Here is a 17,271-nt window from a genome sequence, read left to right as displayed (position 1 = left end):
TCCTCCGGCTGCTCCGGTTTCCTCCCACAGTCCAAAGATGTGCGGGTTAGGTGGATTGGCCATGCTAAATTGACCTTAGTGTCCAAAAAGGTTAAGTGGGGGTTACTGGGTTACGGGAGTCAGGAACCACAATTCAAGGACTCCTGTTTTAACATATAGGGCGCTATCCCCACCCCCCACCGGCTGTGAGAATCGTCGGGCCGCTGCGCGAATCACACCACGATTCCGTGCGCGGCCCCAGAAGACCGGCTCCATGTTGGTGAGGGGCCGGCGTGCATAAGACGTTCCCCACGCATGCGCAGGATGGCGTTGCCCAACTGCGCATGCACAGGATTGGGCTGCCCTAACTGCGCATGCGTGGGTTGGCGCGGTGCCCATTTGGGCGTGAACCGCTCCAGCGCCGTGCTGGCCACCTGTGGGGGCCAGAATAGGTCATGTTCGGGCCCTGTTTGCGCCATCGTGAAACGCGACGGCGTTCACGACGGCGCGAACACTTGGCCTCAATATCGGAGAATCGCCCCCATAATGTTTCTATTTTTTTTTCAATTGGCTGTGTGGACTCTGAATATTATTGTGCTGATGTACTATTGTACATTATGCTTACCCATATTATGGCACTGTGCATTGTCTCTACTACGGCAATTTTACCTGATCCATACCTAAAGGAGTAAAGTTGGTCTATTATTGATAACCTGGTTGCAATTTCACTCCACACAGTTGTGTGTGGATCCAGATGGTTCACTGTGTGAGCTAGCAGTAGCCAATACTATTCTGCCTGTTGGTGTTTCTTGCTGCAGCTTATTCAGTCATTTATCCAGAGGCAGGTTCTCATTGCGAATGCAGGACAACCTGCTCCAGGACATGGCTGCTCCCATGGCTGGTGATGCATTCTGTGAACAAGGCCAAGCCTGTCGTATGGAAAAGTATAGAATTGAGAATCTATATTTTGTCTCCAAATATGCTAAACCTAACAATTGTCACATCATGGAGTGTGGACCTCAATGCCGAGCTATTTTCAGTGAGTACCTTCCTGAATAGTGTTTTCAATTTGAGGTCTCTGCTGCAAAAGTCATTGGCACATGCAGTTTTTAAAAATAAATGTAGAGTACCCAATTCATTTTTTCCAATTAAGGGGCAATTTAGCATGGCCAATCCACTTATCCTGCACATCTTTGGATTGTGGGGGCGAAACCCAAACAAACACGGGGAGAATGTGCAAACTCTACACGGACAGTGACCCGGAGCCGGGATCGAACCTGGGACCACAGTGCTGTGAGGCAGCAGTGCTAATCACTGTGCCACCGTACTGCGGCACATGCAGTTTGATGACATTCCACAGAGTAGAGCAGAAGTGGAGTGTTGGAAGCCTAACTCTCTTCATACAAATTCTACTTTCCTGTGCACCAGTCTGCTCTCAATCAAGCAGTAACCTTTTTCACATGGGAGGAGATGAGCTTGATGATTGTGTGAATCTCGCGTATTGAGCCTATTGTGTGGATTGAACATGATGGCTGTTGAGCTGCAGAGTATCACTCACTTTTGTGAAATAAACTAAAGCACCTATTTTATTGGAGAAAATTTACTATGTAATCTGCCTTGTTCTTAAATGCTTGATTCCTGTGATAACCTGGAACTTTGTGTTTCTTAGGTGCAGTAGCAAGCACAGAAGTAAAGTTGAGACTTCAAGAGTTTGTCCTAAATAAAAAGAAAGCTGCAGCACATCGGGCAATAAACCATTCCATTCCAAATGACCCAAGGTTTTGGTACGGGTAAGTATAACTGATTAGCTGCAATAATGTGATAATGTGTTCAGTGACTGTTTTGGCCAGCCACATATCTGGTCTGCAAAGACCCATCTGAATGAAAGATCTCCAAATCAAGTTACTGAAGAATCAACACAAGTAAAATTTCTATTTGCCTTATACAAAATGCACATCCTCTCCCTTCATAAATATTGCCCCTTTTTCTCTCATTCTTTCTTCCTTGCCTTCTCTGGCACTTTATTTTGTGAACTTCTCGCGAGGAAAGAGTTTGGGGTGCCAGAGGAGTGGCAGTTTCAGGACATAGAGACTGAGGAGGGAGTTCAGAATTGGGACATATGTACTCTTTCTTCAGTACGCTCTCTTTTGGCTTTTTTGTCTGTTTTCTTTTCCTTTTTTTTTCTTTACTGATCTACATATTCTTGGATAGCACAAGTGATTTAATAATGCCTCATGTTGGCAAATCTAGCACATTATGACCAGTGATGGCCATACCATGTAGACAACTAGTCTTAGGACTGGGATTAAGAGCAGAATGAGGAAAAAGCAGGTAAGTGGGAAACTCCACTTTAAAAACTCACTTTCAAACTTTCTTCCTGTGTCTGAAAACAGTAGTGACTGCTGGGGAATGCCCCATGTCAGTAGTCTATAAAATTGTAATGATCTGAACTTTTCAGAAGCTGTCAGGTAGTGTTTAGTGCTCACAAGAGTTTGTGGTAATAGAGATGTGGGTGAAGAAAGACTTCTGGTATAAGGCAAGATGAAATTTTAAGACGATTTGACAGGCTGGGGTTGCATCATGAGGTCATATATGATCTAGTGCCTAATGGAACAATTAAAGATTATTAGGAAGATGGCATTACAGTTTGGTCCAAAAATAATTGACTGTTCCGATTTCGCATTTGTTTGGAAGACTGAATCGCACTTAGTTACTAATATAAAGTAATACTTGCCAGTATGAATTTACCAAGCTATTATGATACCCCAATGTCAAATCTGATCATTTTTGAAGGTATAATGGTTATATTTATGTTTTAAGTTGTTACTGTGAGTCACGTTAACCCATTTTGAATTCTGATTTATTGGGTTTCTGTTTCAATTACAAGAAAAATGATCTCTGCAATAGAAGCAATGTTGAAGGTTAACGGTCTGCTAATACTTGTATTAAAGCCTGGACCCTGAGGCACATAGGTTTGGGTACTACAGTGATTGAGATGATCTTATTCATGCCCGTGATATTCATTAGCATCTATAACTTAGATTAATATTATAGATTCTCCCATCGCTTTGACGGATGAGTGTTCGGCAAAAGAATGACAGTTTATTGCCTATTTTGATATTGCCTCGTGTGACATTAGGCCAAGTCTCGATTTGCGTAACTGATCGCAAATACTGCATATGAAGTCGGAATGGCTGGAGATTGATGTTATGTACAAATTATCTTTTCATATTAAACAGACCTTTTAATGCAATTTTAAGTTCATAAATATCAGGAATATATCAGTGTGATGCAGTGGGTCAGTATGCCATTGATGCGCCCTAAAAGCTGACTTCAAATTAACCCTAAATGAAAGTCTAGAAAGGCTAGCTGTGAAGGCACACACCACTTTATGAAATGAATTTAGCACTGTTGTATCTAGTTCCTGCTGTACGTCTGTTGTGTTAACAACACTGGGAAAATTTGAGAATTTATGTTAATAATTTTAACTGAGATTAATCTCTATTTTGTTTCAATAAAACTTCCAACTGTATATCTAACGGAGTTGTTTTTTCCCTGTTGACCAAACATAGTACTGGTGAGGTCATAAAGTATTTTCAATAAATATTACCCGTCCTAATTCAATTTTCTTTGTTTATCCCTTTATTCCGAATTTAAGTCAATCATCAACATTTGGCAAAATCTTAACATATGTTGATTGGTGGACCATTTAGTAAATTAATCTCATTTTTCTGGTTGCTCAGTCACTAAACCAAGCTGTTTGCAAGAATATTAGCAGCAGGGCCCGGGAGAGGGGGTTCCAGACAGTACTAATCACTGGAGCCCATGCTCTCAAGCAGGGGAGTGGGGCTGGGCTCATTTGCTTAGTGCCCTATCATTTGGTCAGTGTCCAAAGCAGCCAATCTAATGCATGCCCATCCAAATTGAAAGACTACTTGGCCAATGGTTACTGATCTGAACAGCAGCGTCATTGGCTCAGTCGAACAAGCTAGATTCCCCAGTCCCTCCTTTACGTGTCTACCTCCTCGTGGACTTTTGTTCGACTCATGTCCTGCTTTCTTCTCTTGCTGGAGGCTGCTGGAGTGTAAGGTGCCTCTACGTTTTCTTTATCTACCTCCCCATTACCCAATGAAGGCGCTTCCCGCCTGACCTCTTCCCGAGTAACACAATTACCACTTCACATCAGCAACTCCTGAGACGGGGCAGCACGGTGGCGCAGTGAGTTAGCACTGTGGCCTCACGGCGCCGACGTCCCAGGTTCGATCCCGGCTCTGGGTCACTGTCTGTGTGGAGTTTGCACATTCTCCCCGTGTTTGCGTGGGTTTCGCCCCCACAACCCAAAAGATGTGCAAGCTAGGTGGATTGGCCTCACTAAATTGCCCCTTAATTGGGAAGAAAAATGAATTGGGTACTCTAAATTTATTTTTAAAAATAGCAACTCCTGAGAGACACACGCACATAGCATATGAATTCAGCTCCTTAGTTTGGCCCCAGTCCCCTTCCCATTCCCTAGTGATACGGACCTGGGGCCTAGTCTGTCTCTCTCTCTAGTTCTGTTTCTGAAGTGAAAGGACAAAGAAGGTTTTATTAGTTGTTGAGTGCCACTTTTTAATTGAGATTTTTATTAATTCTTTTTTAATGATCAATTTATTATTTTGACATTAATTGTTTCGGCTCTGCAAGTTGTTTGTTTTCTTCATACCTTAGCTTTTTTAAAAAAATTATATTTAATCAAACCAGATCTCAAGCAGTTGCTGCTGGCTTTCTTGCTGAAGGGGAATGAGAGACTCACAAGAAGTCTGATTGCTATTTGAAGGGCTGGCAAAAGGGATTATTTTTGTTCCAGTAGAAACAGGAAGCGTTGGAAATGCTTACCACATCTGGCAGCATCTGTGCAGAGAGAAACAGAGGTTAATGACTCTTCGTCGTAATCAATGCAGATCATTGGCCTGCAACAATTACTCTGTTTCTCATTCCAGAGATGCTGCCTGGCCTGCTGAATATTTCCAGCGTTTTGTTTATTTTTCACAACTTTTGCTCCCCTTTGATATGCTGGTTGCTGGGCATTTGTAAGTGTGGTTAGTTTCAACTTAAATTGAGAAAATATTTGTCACTCAATGCAATTTATTTGTTAACAAAGCCCAGTTGCATGGATGGAAATTATTGCAGGCTAATTGGTTGCTACTAGTTTACTGGAAGATTTTGCCATTTTTAAACTTGGAGGTGAAACCAATAGAATACGTCACTGTTAGCTCAAGATTTTCACATTTGTACATGGGATTGTTGTTTGAGGCATTTGTGAAGTTCAAATCTTTGGGTGATGCAGTGGGATATTGCATAGGGCCAAGTTCAAAGAAGAGGAACTAGTTGCATAATATGAATGCCTGAGTTGTGTGTAATTGTCTGACAAAGCCGTGCTTGTAAAAGTGTATCATAGTGAAACTTGAGTTTTCGATGGGCTTTATAAATAGAGGCAGAGTACAAAAGCCACGAGTTTTTTCTAAGCCTATATTAAATATTTTGACCCCATTGTGACTATGGTTCCCAACTCTGGGCACCAAAGGATGTGATGGGGAGGGTTATAGTCTGGTGGGGGGTCTGGGGCAGATCATTACAATAGTTACCCAGAAGTGGTTTTATTTCTTCTAACGTTTCTGGGTAACTATTGATGTAACACAGTCAGAACCATCCAAAGTTACGATTTATATCAAATAGCATTTTGGGATATTTCCCATTTGAGCTTCCCAGGCAATTGCCATGCAGTCCTTACCTGGGATTGGCTTGCGGGGTTGGGGGTGGTGTTTATCTTTGGGGTATCCCCCAGTTATACTGCCCTGAAGCTCAGACGTCATAGCCCTTTGTTGCTCCGGAGCATTATTTTAACTGTTAATGAGCTTGCTGTTAAATAGTTTTAATACATATGCATTATTCTGGCAAGGTATCTTTGTTTTTTTTTACACAGTGAGTTCTTACGATCTAAAATGCATTGTTGAAAGGGTGGTGGAAGGAGATTCAGTCATAACTTTCAAAAGACAATTGAATATTTACTTGGAAAGGAAAGGTTTTGCACAGCTACAGGGAAAGAGCAGGGGAGTTGAACTAAATTAGCAGCTCTTTCAAAGAGCCATCAAGGGGAGAATAGGATGAATGTCCACGTACTGTGCTGTATTGTTTCTATTATAAAGAAGTTAAGACTATGGTTGGCATTCTATGTGATATCCAGAAGTCCATACCACAGCTGGAATGTTCTTTCTGGGCAAGTTATCCTATTCATGGCGCAAAGTGGGCTCACAAACTCCACCTGCTTGTGAAAGGTTTTTTTGCTGCAGTGAGCATAAGGTTTTTGAAAAAATCCTGAAACATAATGAAGGCACAGACCATAATTCATCCTAAATCAATAATTTGACACACAATCCAGAAGGACGACTCAGGAGAAATGTAAAATTCACTGATCCAATAGGGGACAATGTTAGAACAAGTTAAACAGGAGCCTTTCCTTGTATTTAACTTAAACTTAAGTGTGACAGTAACTGTGGAATAAATCGGCTTTGTTCCCCAAAAGAACTGCCCTATTGCTTGATCAGCACAAATAAATCAAAACCCAAATTACAAGTAATAGTAGCATTGTTGTTGTGTTACTGAACTAGTAATCCCATGGCCTGGACTAATGGCCTAGGTTCAGTTCGTGCCATGCAGCTTTGAATTTGTTAAATAAATGTGAAAGCTGGTAAGAGTAATGGCAGCCATGTAATGCCAGGCTTTATAAACACCCATCTGATTAATGTCCTCTACAGAAGGAAATCTTCTACCATTACCTGGTCTGTCTTGTACGTGACAGCAGTGTGGTTGACTCTTAATTGCCCTCTGAAATGGTTTAGCAAATCACTTATTTTACAAGAGCTATTAGTGCTGGTTTTGCCAGGGTTGCCCACATCCTGTGAATGAATTTAAAAAATATTGCGTAGAATTACTATTCAGAAGGGTGATTCCTCAGTTTTGCAATTCCAGCAGATAATATTCACAGGTAGGCCATATTAAGATGCATGTGATATTCTGAGACAAGCTCCCTTTACACACTGGATCACATAATTACATGTAAATAATCTCTCCTATCTCTTACTCTCTTTTTAACCTTCCTTTTAGGATCCAACCTAATACAATATTAAAAATAGTCTGTGTGGGTTTCCTCCGGGTGCTCCAGTTTCCTCCCGGGGTCCAGGGATGTGCAGGTTAGGATGGATTGGCCGTGCTGAATTTTCCTTATTGTCCAAAAAGGTTAGGGGTTACGGGGGTCGGGTGGAGGTGTGGGCTTAACTGGGGAGCTCTTTCCATGGGCCGAATGGCCGGCTTCTGCACTGTAAATTCTCTGATTCTAGTTACCAACTAAGATTTCCAGCTGTGCTATCTGTATATTTGTATGCCAATTAATTTTCCCTGTTTGTGGAGAGGGCGAACATTTTATTGCTTAGGAATAAAGAGCACTCATCTGTTTTCAGTTTGTTTTATCATCATAAATCTTTCCTCCTGCCTTAAATCTTATACTAACGCCTTTACGCTGTAGAGGACAGCACATGAGGCCTGTTTCCTGTGTTGCTGTTCTTTGATTGTCATATGTACTGTAGTATGGACTTTACCTTTAGACTTCATCAACCTAATCTTGGAGTTACCTGACTCCTTAATTTACCCTTGCCTTCACTTCTTCCCCAATTTTCAGCCTTGTTCATTTCTTGAACCTGGGACTTTTGATTCTTCACATTATTTTTTTAAATTTTCTTAAGTTCCTCGCCTCTTTCTTATTTGAATGTGATCTCATTATACCATTCATTCGTCCATACGCCAAAAGTGATTGCTGTTCTTCTGTGATCCCAGGCAACTGAGTTTTCGCAAGCTATTGAACTGTACAAGACATTAATGATAAGTCCCATTTTGTCAACATCGACATGTTTGTGCTTTCTAGGTGCAGCAGAAAGATGATCAGGAAGTGAATTTTGGTTATCTTTTCTCTCCCCTTTGCCCTCGTATTCCTCCTACTCCCAATAATCCCAAGTCGGGGACAGTTTTAGTTTTTCTTATTTGTTCAGAGGATATGAACTTCATCAGCAGAGCCATAATTTATTACCGATCCCTAACTGCTGTTGAAAGCTGATTGTAGCCGTTTTCTTGAACCGCTGCAATCCATGTGAAGTAGGTAGACCCACAATGCTGTTAGGCAGCGAGTTTCAGAATTTTGATGCAGCTACAGTGAAGGAACAGCGATGGTGTGTGGATGCTTCGAGGGGAACTTGCAGGTGATGGTGTTCCCATGCATCTGATGCCCTTTGCCTTCACAGATTTGGAAGGTGCTGTCAAAAAAGCCTTGGTGAGTTTCTGACTCTTGTAGACGGTACAAACTGCTGCCACTGTGCATTGGTGGTGGAGGGAGTGAATGGTTTAGGTGGTGGATATAGTGTCAGTCAAGTGAATTATTTTGTCCTGAATGGTGTCAAGCCTCTCGAGTGTTGCAGGAGTTGCACTCATCCAGACAAGGGGAAAGTATTTCATTGCACTCTGACTTGTGCCTTGGAGATGTATACAGGCTTTGGGTAGTCAGGTGAGTTACTCGCCACAGAATTTCTCAGCCTCTAACCTGCTCTTGTATCCACAGTTTTTATTAGGCTTGTCCAGTTCAGATCCTGGTCAATGGTAATTCCCAGGATGTTGATAGTGGGGAATTCAGCAGTAGTAATGTCATTGAATGTCAAGGAGCTATGGTTAGAGTCTCTCGTGTTGGAATGATTATTGCCTAGCACTTGGGTAGCAAAAAAGTGTTCTTACAACTTATCAGCCCAAGCCTGAATGATGTCCACGTCTTGCTGCACATGGGCTGCTTCGTTAACTGAGGAGTTGCAAGTGGCGCTGAACATTGTGCAATCGTGAGCAATAATTCCCACTTCTAACTTTATGATGGAAAGAGGGTCGTTGATGAAGCACCTGAAGATAGTTGGGCCTAGGTCACTACCATGAGGAACTCCCACAGTGATGTCCCGGAACTGAGACGATTGACTTCCAACAACCACAACCATTTTCCTTTGTGCCAGGTACAACCAGTGGAGAGTTTCCCCCCCAATTCCCATTGACTTTGGTTTTCCTCGGGCTCCTTGATGTCACATTTAGTCAAGTTCTACCTTGATATCAAGGGCAGTCACTCTCACCTCACCTCACCTCTTGAGTTCAGCTCTTTTGTCCATATTTGGATCAAGGCTGTAATGAGGTCAGAAGCTGAGTAGCCCTGGAAGAACCCAGAATAGTGGATAGTGCTAAGAGCAACCAACCACCTGTTAAACATCAGATCATTTTTTTTTTTGTTCAGTGAACCATCTGGTCTAATGATGGGGCCTCTATACACACACTGGGGCTAAGATGACAAACTCTGGAGATTAGGGACTTGACCATCATCCCTTCATAATTTTGTTAGTTGCGCCAAGGCTGTGTGCCACAATGCAGGTCTCAGTTTATTGAATAACAGACTAACAATGAAAAAAGAAAATAAGTTTCAGGCCCACGGGGAAAGAACAAGGAGGACGATGGAAACAATGGATACCGTAGTTTTTTCAAAGAACTATCACAGGCATAATGTGCTGTGTCGTAATGTCCTCCTGTGCAGTATGATTCTCAGCTGATTGTGGCAATCAAACTCCCTGAGAAAGCAACAGCAATTTGCACAAATTTGTGCCTTTAACTTAATAAAGTATCTAGGAGTATATGGATCAGTACATGAACATCAAGAAACCAAGTACCCTGTCTATTTGAAAAAAACACTATCATGGGAGGTTTTAATTGCTAATGATTTTGAAGCTTAACCACTAATTTGAGGGTATCTTGCCAGCTATACCTCTCATTTTAAAAACAAACTAACCACTTTTTTTTCTTGTGAATAAATTGAACATAAAGTGCTGATTACCTCTAAGTGAGAGCATGCTTGGCTGATCTAATTGAGGGAAAAGTGTTTGGAGCTCTAAATTGTGGAAATATCCATTTTGCTGAATTACACCAATTAATTGTTTTTAATTATGTCTTAATTATTCATTCTTTAATAGAGAATTCTCCTCTTGGGACTTTCAATGTAGTCTTCTCTCCAAAAATACTTCACTCATACAAAAAGAGAAAAACAGAATTCAAAATGTTTTCTGTTATCCTGGTTGTATTCAACAAAAAGCAGAGACCTAGCATCGTGGATGTTCCCCACCAGCACTCTCTCTCTCTCTCGCTCTCCTCCTCCTCCTCCTCTCTCTTCTCTCTCTCTCTCTCTCTCTCTCTCTCTTCCCCCCCCCCCCCCCCCCCCCCCCACTTGCCGCTCTCTGAATCTGCCAGAAATCTTCAGTGGCTAGCTGCAGCTAGCAAGAGGCATCATTCCCACATGTTGTTATTGATTCTGCCACAACGGCAAGTGCATCTTTTTAAAAAGTGCAAAGTTGGACTGAGTGTCATGGTTGATATTCAAATAGCGTATTACATAATGGAAACGCTGCTGAATGAACTAGCCCAGGACTGACCCACTGAATACATTATCTGCATGGGACTTTTCCTGTTGCAAGGCAAAATAAGAGTATCTCTTACATTTAAAATTCTTCTTTGAATACTGCTGAGGGAGATGATAAAATCCGATTGTTCAGAGTGAATCCTGATTTTTTTTTTTAAGGCACCCCAAAGGGGACAACTTTTAAGTATTTAAAACATCACTGAAGTAGTGATTAAGAGTTTACATGTAGGTGAAGAAAGGGGTTGTTGATTCATAAGCAGTTTAGCTAACCACTGGAGGCTAAAATGGCAAAGCAAATGTTGATCTTGGCTGTAGCAAAGCTAGTGAGACTGAAACAGGTGAGATGTATTGCCAGAATGACACCTATTTTGCAGTACTTTAATGATTTCAGTAGTGCTTTCAGATACACTCATGTATCTTGTGTCCTGGGGAACTGAAACATTTCAGAAAGGTAACTAAGAATTGAAAGGGTCATATTTCCCTCTGTTCACTATATAAAAATATAATAATACACTTTAAAAATAATTCAAAGTTTGTAAAACGCTTTAAAATGTCCAGAGATTATAGAGGGCACTCTATAAAAGCAAGTACTTTCATTATGATAGTTCAATAAAAACGAACAATACAGCACAAGAACAGGCCCTTAGGCCCTCCCAAGCCTGTACCGGTCATGATACTTGGCCAAAACCCGTACTTCCTTGTGCCATATCCTTCTTTCCCCCATCCTATCCATGTGTTTGTCACAATGCCTTTTGAACTCCTTTAATGTATCTGCTTCCACAACCTCCCCTGGCAACGCGTTCCAGCTACTCACCACCCTCTGTGTAAAAATTTAAAAAAACCTGCCTTGCACATCTCCTCTAACTGTGCCCACGGACCTTAAACCTATGCACCCTGGTGATTGACCCCTTCACCCTGGGAAAGAGTGCCTGCCCATCCACTCTATCAATGCCCCTCATAATCTTGTAGACCTCGATCAGTTCACCCTCAACCTCCGTCATTCTAATGAAAACAGTCCGAGTCTATTCAGCCCCTCTGCATAGTTAACACACTCCACACCAGGAAACATCCTGTAAGTCTCCTCTGCACCCTCTCCAAAGCCTCCACATACTTCTAGTAGTGTGGCGACCAGAATTGTGCGCCTTATTCCAAGTGCGGCCGTACCAAGGTTCTACACAACTGCAACATGACCCTCCAGTTGCCTCTGAAGACAAGCATTCAGTATGCCTTCTTGACTACCTTGTCCACTTGTGTTGCCACTTTCAAAGATCTGTGGACCTGCACGCCCAGATCTCTCTGACTTTCTATATTCCTAACAGTTTTGCCATTTATGGTATATTTCCCCTCGATGTTAGACCTACCAAAATGTATTACCTCACATTTGTCCGGATTAAACTCCATTTGCCATTTCTCTGCCCAAGTCTCCAACCCATCTATGTCCTGCTGTATCCTGTGACAATCCTCAACACTATCTGCCATTCCACATACCTTGGTTCATCCACAAACTTACCAATCAGACCACCTACATTTTCCTCCAAATCGTTTATGTATACTACAGAGGCCCCAGCACCAATCGCTGTGGAACACCACTAGTTACACCTTCCATTCAGAAAATTGCCCTTCTACTGCTACCCTTTTCCTTCTGTGACCGAGCTAGTTCTGTATCCATCTTACCACCTCACATGATAATAATAATTGAATAATAATCTTTATTAGTGTCACTAGTAGGCTTACATTAACACTGCAATGAAACTACTGTGAAAAGCCCCTAGCCGCCACACTCCGGCACCTGTTTGGGTACACTGAGGGAGAATTCAGAATGTCCAATTCACCTAACAAGCACGTCTTTCGGAACTTGTGGGTGGAAACCAGAGCACCCGGAGGAAACCCACGCAGACAGTGACCCAAGCCGGGAATCGAACCTGGGACCCTGGTGTTGTGAAGCAACAGTGCTAACCACTGTGCTACCTCTGATCCCGTGTGACTTCACCTTTTCTACCAGTCTGCCATGAGGCACTTGTCAAAGGCTTTACTGAAGACATGGGACTAAAACTGTTTTTCCTACTTAATGCAAAATTGTCTTACTTGGTATGCCCCATAAGATGTGAAAAACCTCTAGTGATGCATTCCAATTCTTCTGGGAAACAGATTTGAAAATTAGCAAATCTTTGAGAGTCAATGAAGTGGTGAGCAATAGAAAGTAAAATCTAATCCAGTCGGGCCATGCTCAACTCAAAATTCCTTCATTTTTTCCATCTATTTTGGCTCATGCTTCATTCCATTCCACATCATCTCAGAAACAGCCCATATCCAAGATATTTCCAATTTCAGTTATATTACATGGGAGTTTGGACTTTTACTGATGTTTTGGGGTTGTATTTTGTGATGTCATCAGTTTTTCTTTGAAAACCATTAATGCTCATGCAGATACTGTATTCCTGTAGTACAAATTTTCAAGCATTTAAATAAACATTATTTCCTTTATTGACTTCAAATACATTGTTTCATATCAAATATACTTTGTATACTTTTGTGTGTTATTTCTCTGATAGCTATCACTTAAGTTCAGTTATATCAAATAAAATCAGGTACAATTTCTCTCTTAAGCCCACTGAAGCTAACCCTTCTAAGACACAACAATTATTTAGCTATTGACTCGGAGCATTTCTGTGTTAATTGCTCTCCTTGAAAGATTAGATGTCCATTTTTGTTGAAGTATTGCATTGTATTTGTTATCATTTTGCATTAATCCAGGAGGGTAGACAAATTGATGCATTGAATTATATATTTTAACAAGTAACACAACTCAACTCAAACAAATATGGCAAGTGGGACCAGAACAAGAGTAAAATTCCATCAGTCTGTTTGGTTTGTTGCTATTTCTCTGCCAATGGTCTCCCTGTGGTAAAGTTCCACTTCAAGCTAGACTTTAAAAAAAAAAATCTTTTCATTGGCCTTTTCAACATTATGAACATTGATGCTCGTGTTTATTTATTGTACAGTGTAACGCAAAAAGGCTTTTATCTTACTTTTCTTTCTTTACAGATTGCTGCCGTCTAGTTCGGCGTGTTCCCTCCCCCCCCCCTTCTATCCTCTCAGGCCGATCCAGGGGGGTGCTCCCCCTTTTCGTTGCTCTTCCCTCTCTCTTCTCCCCCCCCCCCCCCCCTCTTCTCCCTTTCTCTGCTTCAGACGTTTTTTTTCTGGAGAGAGAGAGAGAGAGTGTGTTGTCCCTTTTTGCCCGTCTCAGACTCTGTGCCCCCCCCCCCCTCTCCCGGTTGCGGATCCCTGGCATTCCTCCATGTCTTTTGGTGTTTTTCCTCTCTAATCCTTCCATTTCCCCCTCTACTGGCTTTTGTTGGCCTCAAACAGGTTTTGGAACTGACTAACAAATTGCCCCCGTGCAGTAAGGAAGCCTTCCTCCGACCCTCGGATGGCGTATTTTATCTTCTCCAGATGGAGAAATTTTGAAAGGTCTGCTAGCCAGTCTGCAGCTGTGGGTTGTGCTGCTGATCGTCATCCGAGCAGGATTCTCCGGCGTATGATTAGGGAAGCGAAAGCTAGGGCATCAACCCTCTTCCCCATGTGTAGCTCTGGCTGCTCTGATACCCCGAAGATTGCCACATTTGGGCATGGCTTCACCCTCACCCCCACAACCTTGGCCATTGCCTCGGAGAAGGCTGACCAGAACCCAGCAAGCTTGGGACAAGTCCTGAACATGTGGTTGGCCGGGCCCCTCTGGCATCGTTCACCTCCAGGACCTGTTCATTCGGGTTCTGGTCAGGAGCGCTCTGTGCACCACTTTGAACTGCATGAGGCTGATCCTTCCATAGAACATAGAACATACAGTGCAGAAGGAGGCCATTCGGCCCATTGAGTCTGCACCGACCTACTTAAGCCCTCACTTCCACCCTATCCCCGTAACCCAATAATCCCTCCTAATGTTTTTGGGCACTAAGGGCAATTTAGCATGGCCAATCCACCTAACCTGCATAACTTTGGACTGTGGGAGGAAACCGGAGCACTCGGAGGAGACCCACGCAGGTGGAATTGGCCCTGCTCAGTGCTTCGCTCCAGAGTCCCCACCCCACTTCTGTCCCCATTCCGTCCTCCCATTTCCATCTGTTGTCCAGTGGAGTTCAGGCTCTGTCCAGTAGCTGTCTATATATTTTCCTATAGAGTCCGCCCCTCCTTACTGTCCATGGTCATCAGGTCCTCTAATAGCGTGGTCTCCGGGGCCCTGGGGTATCCTACTGTGTCTTTGCAGAGGAAATGTTTTATTTGTAAGTGTCTCATTTCCTGTCCTGTCAGCAATTCCCATTCCTCCATCAGTTCGTTCAGTGTCGCTAGTCTGTGCCCTACATAGAAGTCCCTAACTGTCAGCGTTTCCCCCGTCCTGTCTCCATTTTTTAAACGTCTGTCTAGCATGGCTGGCGGGAATCTGTGGTTACCGTGGATGTAGCCATGGGGGACATCCCGGTCAGCCCGAAATGTTGCCTTAGCTGACCCCACTTTTTCAGTGTGGCCGTTACCACTGGGCTCGATGTGTATTTCGCCGAGGGTGATGGGAGTGCTGCCGTGGCCAGAGCCCAAAGGGTCGTTTCCTTGCAGGCGGTCTCCTCCATCTGTACCCACATCCCGGGTACCCGGGTTGGGCTCGTGCACCCATCTCCTCACTCTTTCCGCTGTTGCTGCCCAGTGGTAATATTACAGGTTTGTCCGTGCCAGGCCTCCCTTAATTTTCCTCTTGTTGATTTGGAGACTCTTGGGTTCTTATCCTCCACACAAATGTCATAATTGAGCTATCTAAGTTTTGGAAGGAGGCCTTGGGGGTGAAGATCAGTATGGACCTAAACAGGAAGAGGAACCTCGGCAGCACGTTCATTTTGATCGTCTGCACTCTCCCCGCCGGGGAGAGTGGGAGTGCGTCCCACCTCTGTAGGTCCTTTTTGACTTCCTCCACCAGGCTGGTCAGGTTACGTTTGTGGAGCTGTGTCCAGTCTCCGGCTATTTGGATCCCCAAATATCAGAATCTGTTTTGGGCTATTTTGAACGGGAGTCCTTCCAGCACTGCCCCTCCCCCGTTTGGGTTCACTGGGAATGCTTCGCTTTTGCCCAGGTTGAGTTTGTAACCTGAGACGGTTCCGAACTCTTTCAGGATCCACATGATTGCTTTCAGTCCTTCCTGTGGCTTTGAGACATACAAGAGCAGGTCATTTGCTTAGAGCGAAGCTCTGTGCTCTCTGTCTCCTCTTTGGATGCCCTTCCAGTTTTTTGCACCCCATAGGGCTATCGGCAGGGGTTCGGCTGCTAATGGCAAATGGGAGCAGAGACAGTGGGCATCCTTGCCTTGTACCTCTTTGTAGCTAGAAGTATTCAGAGCTGGTGGTGTTAGTTCAAATGCTCGCCTTGGGAGCGTTGTACAGGAGTCTCGTCCAGGCGGTGAATCCTGCCCCTAGCCCAAAAAGTTCCAGTACCTCGAGGTACTTCCATTTGACTCTGGGAATGTAGGAGGCAAAGTGCCCCATGCCAGTGAGTCTGCGAACATGTCCCTTAGATGTGGGGCCAGGGCCGGTGCAAATTTTTTGTAGAAGTCCGCCGGGAACCCATCAAGTCCCGGCGCCTTCCCTGCCTGCATGGAGCTGATGCTCTCCATGATTTCTCCCAGATCTATTGGTCCTTCCAGCTCCCCCTGTCTGTCCTCTCCCACAACCGGCATTTCCAGTTCATCGAGGAACTGTTTCACCCCCCTGGCCCCATCGGGGGGTTTGAAGGTGTGCAGTCTTCGGTAAAAGGTCTCCAATGCTTGATTGACCTCTTTTGGTTCCGCTACCATTCTGCCTCTACCATTCTCTACCTGCACTATTTGCCTCGTGGCTGCCTGCTTTCTCAGCTGGCGAGCCAGTAGGCGGCCAGCCTTTTCTCCGTGTTCGTAAAACTTCCCCCGTGTCTGGCGGAGTTGGTACACTGCTTTCCTAGTGGATAGCAGGTTAAAGTCCATTTGTAGCTATTTCCTCTCCGCCAGCAACTCTACAGTCGGGGCCTCTGAGTATTTTCAGTCTACCTCCAAGATGGAGTCGATGAGCTGTTGCCTCTCTTGCCTATCTCTGCATGCCTTGTAGGCTATCACTTCCCCTCGAATCGCTGCCTCCAGTGCCCCCCAGAATGTGGAATGTGAGACGACTTCGTTCCAGTTGTTAGTCACGTAGTTGCCTATGGCCTGCGATGTTTTTTGGCAGAAGGCCTTGTCGGCCAGCAGGTCCGTGTCCAGCCTCCATGTGGGGAGCTGGGCACGGCCCATCTCCAACCTCACATCCACAAAGTGCGGAGCGTGGTCGGAAATGACTATCGTGGAGTACTCCTCTCCTGTAATTCCTGGAAGCACCAATTTACCCACTGCAAAGAAGTCAGTATGGGTATATACCTTGTGCACTTGTGAAAAAAACGAGAATTCTTTTTCTCACGGGTGCAGGAACCTCCACGGCTCCACCGCCCCCATCTGCTCCATAAATGCTCGCAGTTCCTGAACCATGTCTGTCTTTTTCCCCGTTCTGGGGTTTGATCGGTTGGTCAGCGGGTCCTGTACGCAGTTAAAGTCGCACCCCCATAATCAGTTGGTGCGTGTCAATGTCAGGGATGTCCGCCATGGTCTTTTTCATAAAGTCTGTGTCATCCCAGTTTGGAGTGTACACATTTCCCAGGACCACTGGTGCCCCTTCCAGGACACTGCTGACCATGACATACCATCCCCCTGAGTCCATAACAGTCCTCGTCTC

The 17,271-nt window shown here is 44.1% G+C and overlaps 1 protein-coding gene across 1 annotated transcript in view; it reads left to right on the top strand.

The window, feature by feature from the left end:
* LOC140406298 (histone deacetylase 4-like) overlaps nt 1-17,271 on the top strand; it is a gene marked incomplete at its 3' end in the record, with an annotated part of 165,034 nt that overhangs the window by 13,838 nt on the left and 133,925 nt on the right. The window contains exon 4 of the mRNA XM_072494411.1: nt 1,649-1,769. Coding sequence (XP_072350512.1) covers nt 1,649-1,769 — 121 coding nt within the window. The remainder of the gene's footprint in view (nt 1-1,648; nt 1,770-17,271) is intronic.

Source organism: Scyliorhinus torazame, unplaced genomic scaffold (assembly GCF_047496885.1).
Source record: "Scyliorhinus torazame isolate Kashiwa2021f unplaced genomic scaffold, sScyTor2.1 scaffold_446, whole genome shotgun sequence".
Taxonomy (NCBI): domain Eukaryota; kingdom Metazoa; phylum Chordata; class Chondrichthyes; order Carcharhiniformes; family Scyliorhinidae; genus Scyliorhinus; species Scyliorhinus torazame.
The sequence above is the reverse complement of the archived record's forward strand: the minus strand, read 5'-3'. Positions and strand labels throughout refer to the sequence as shown.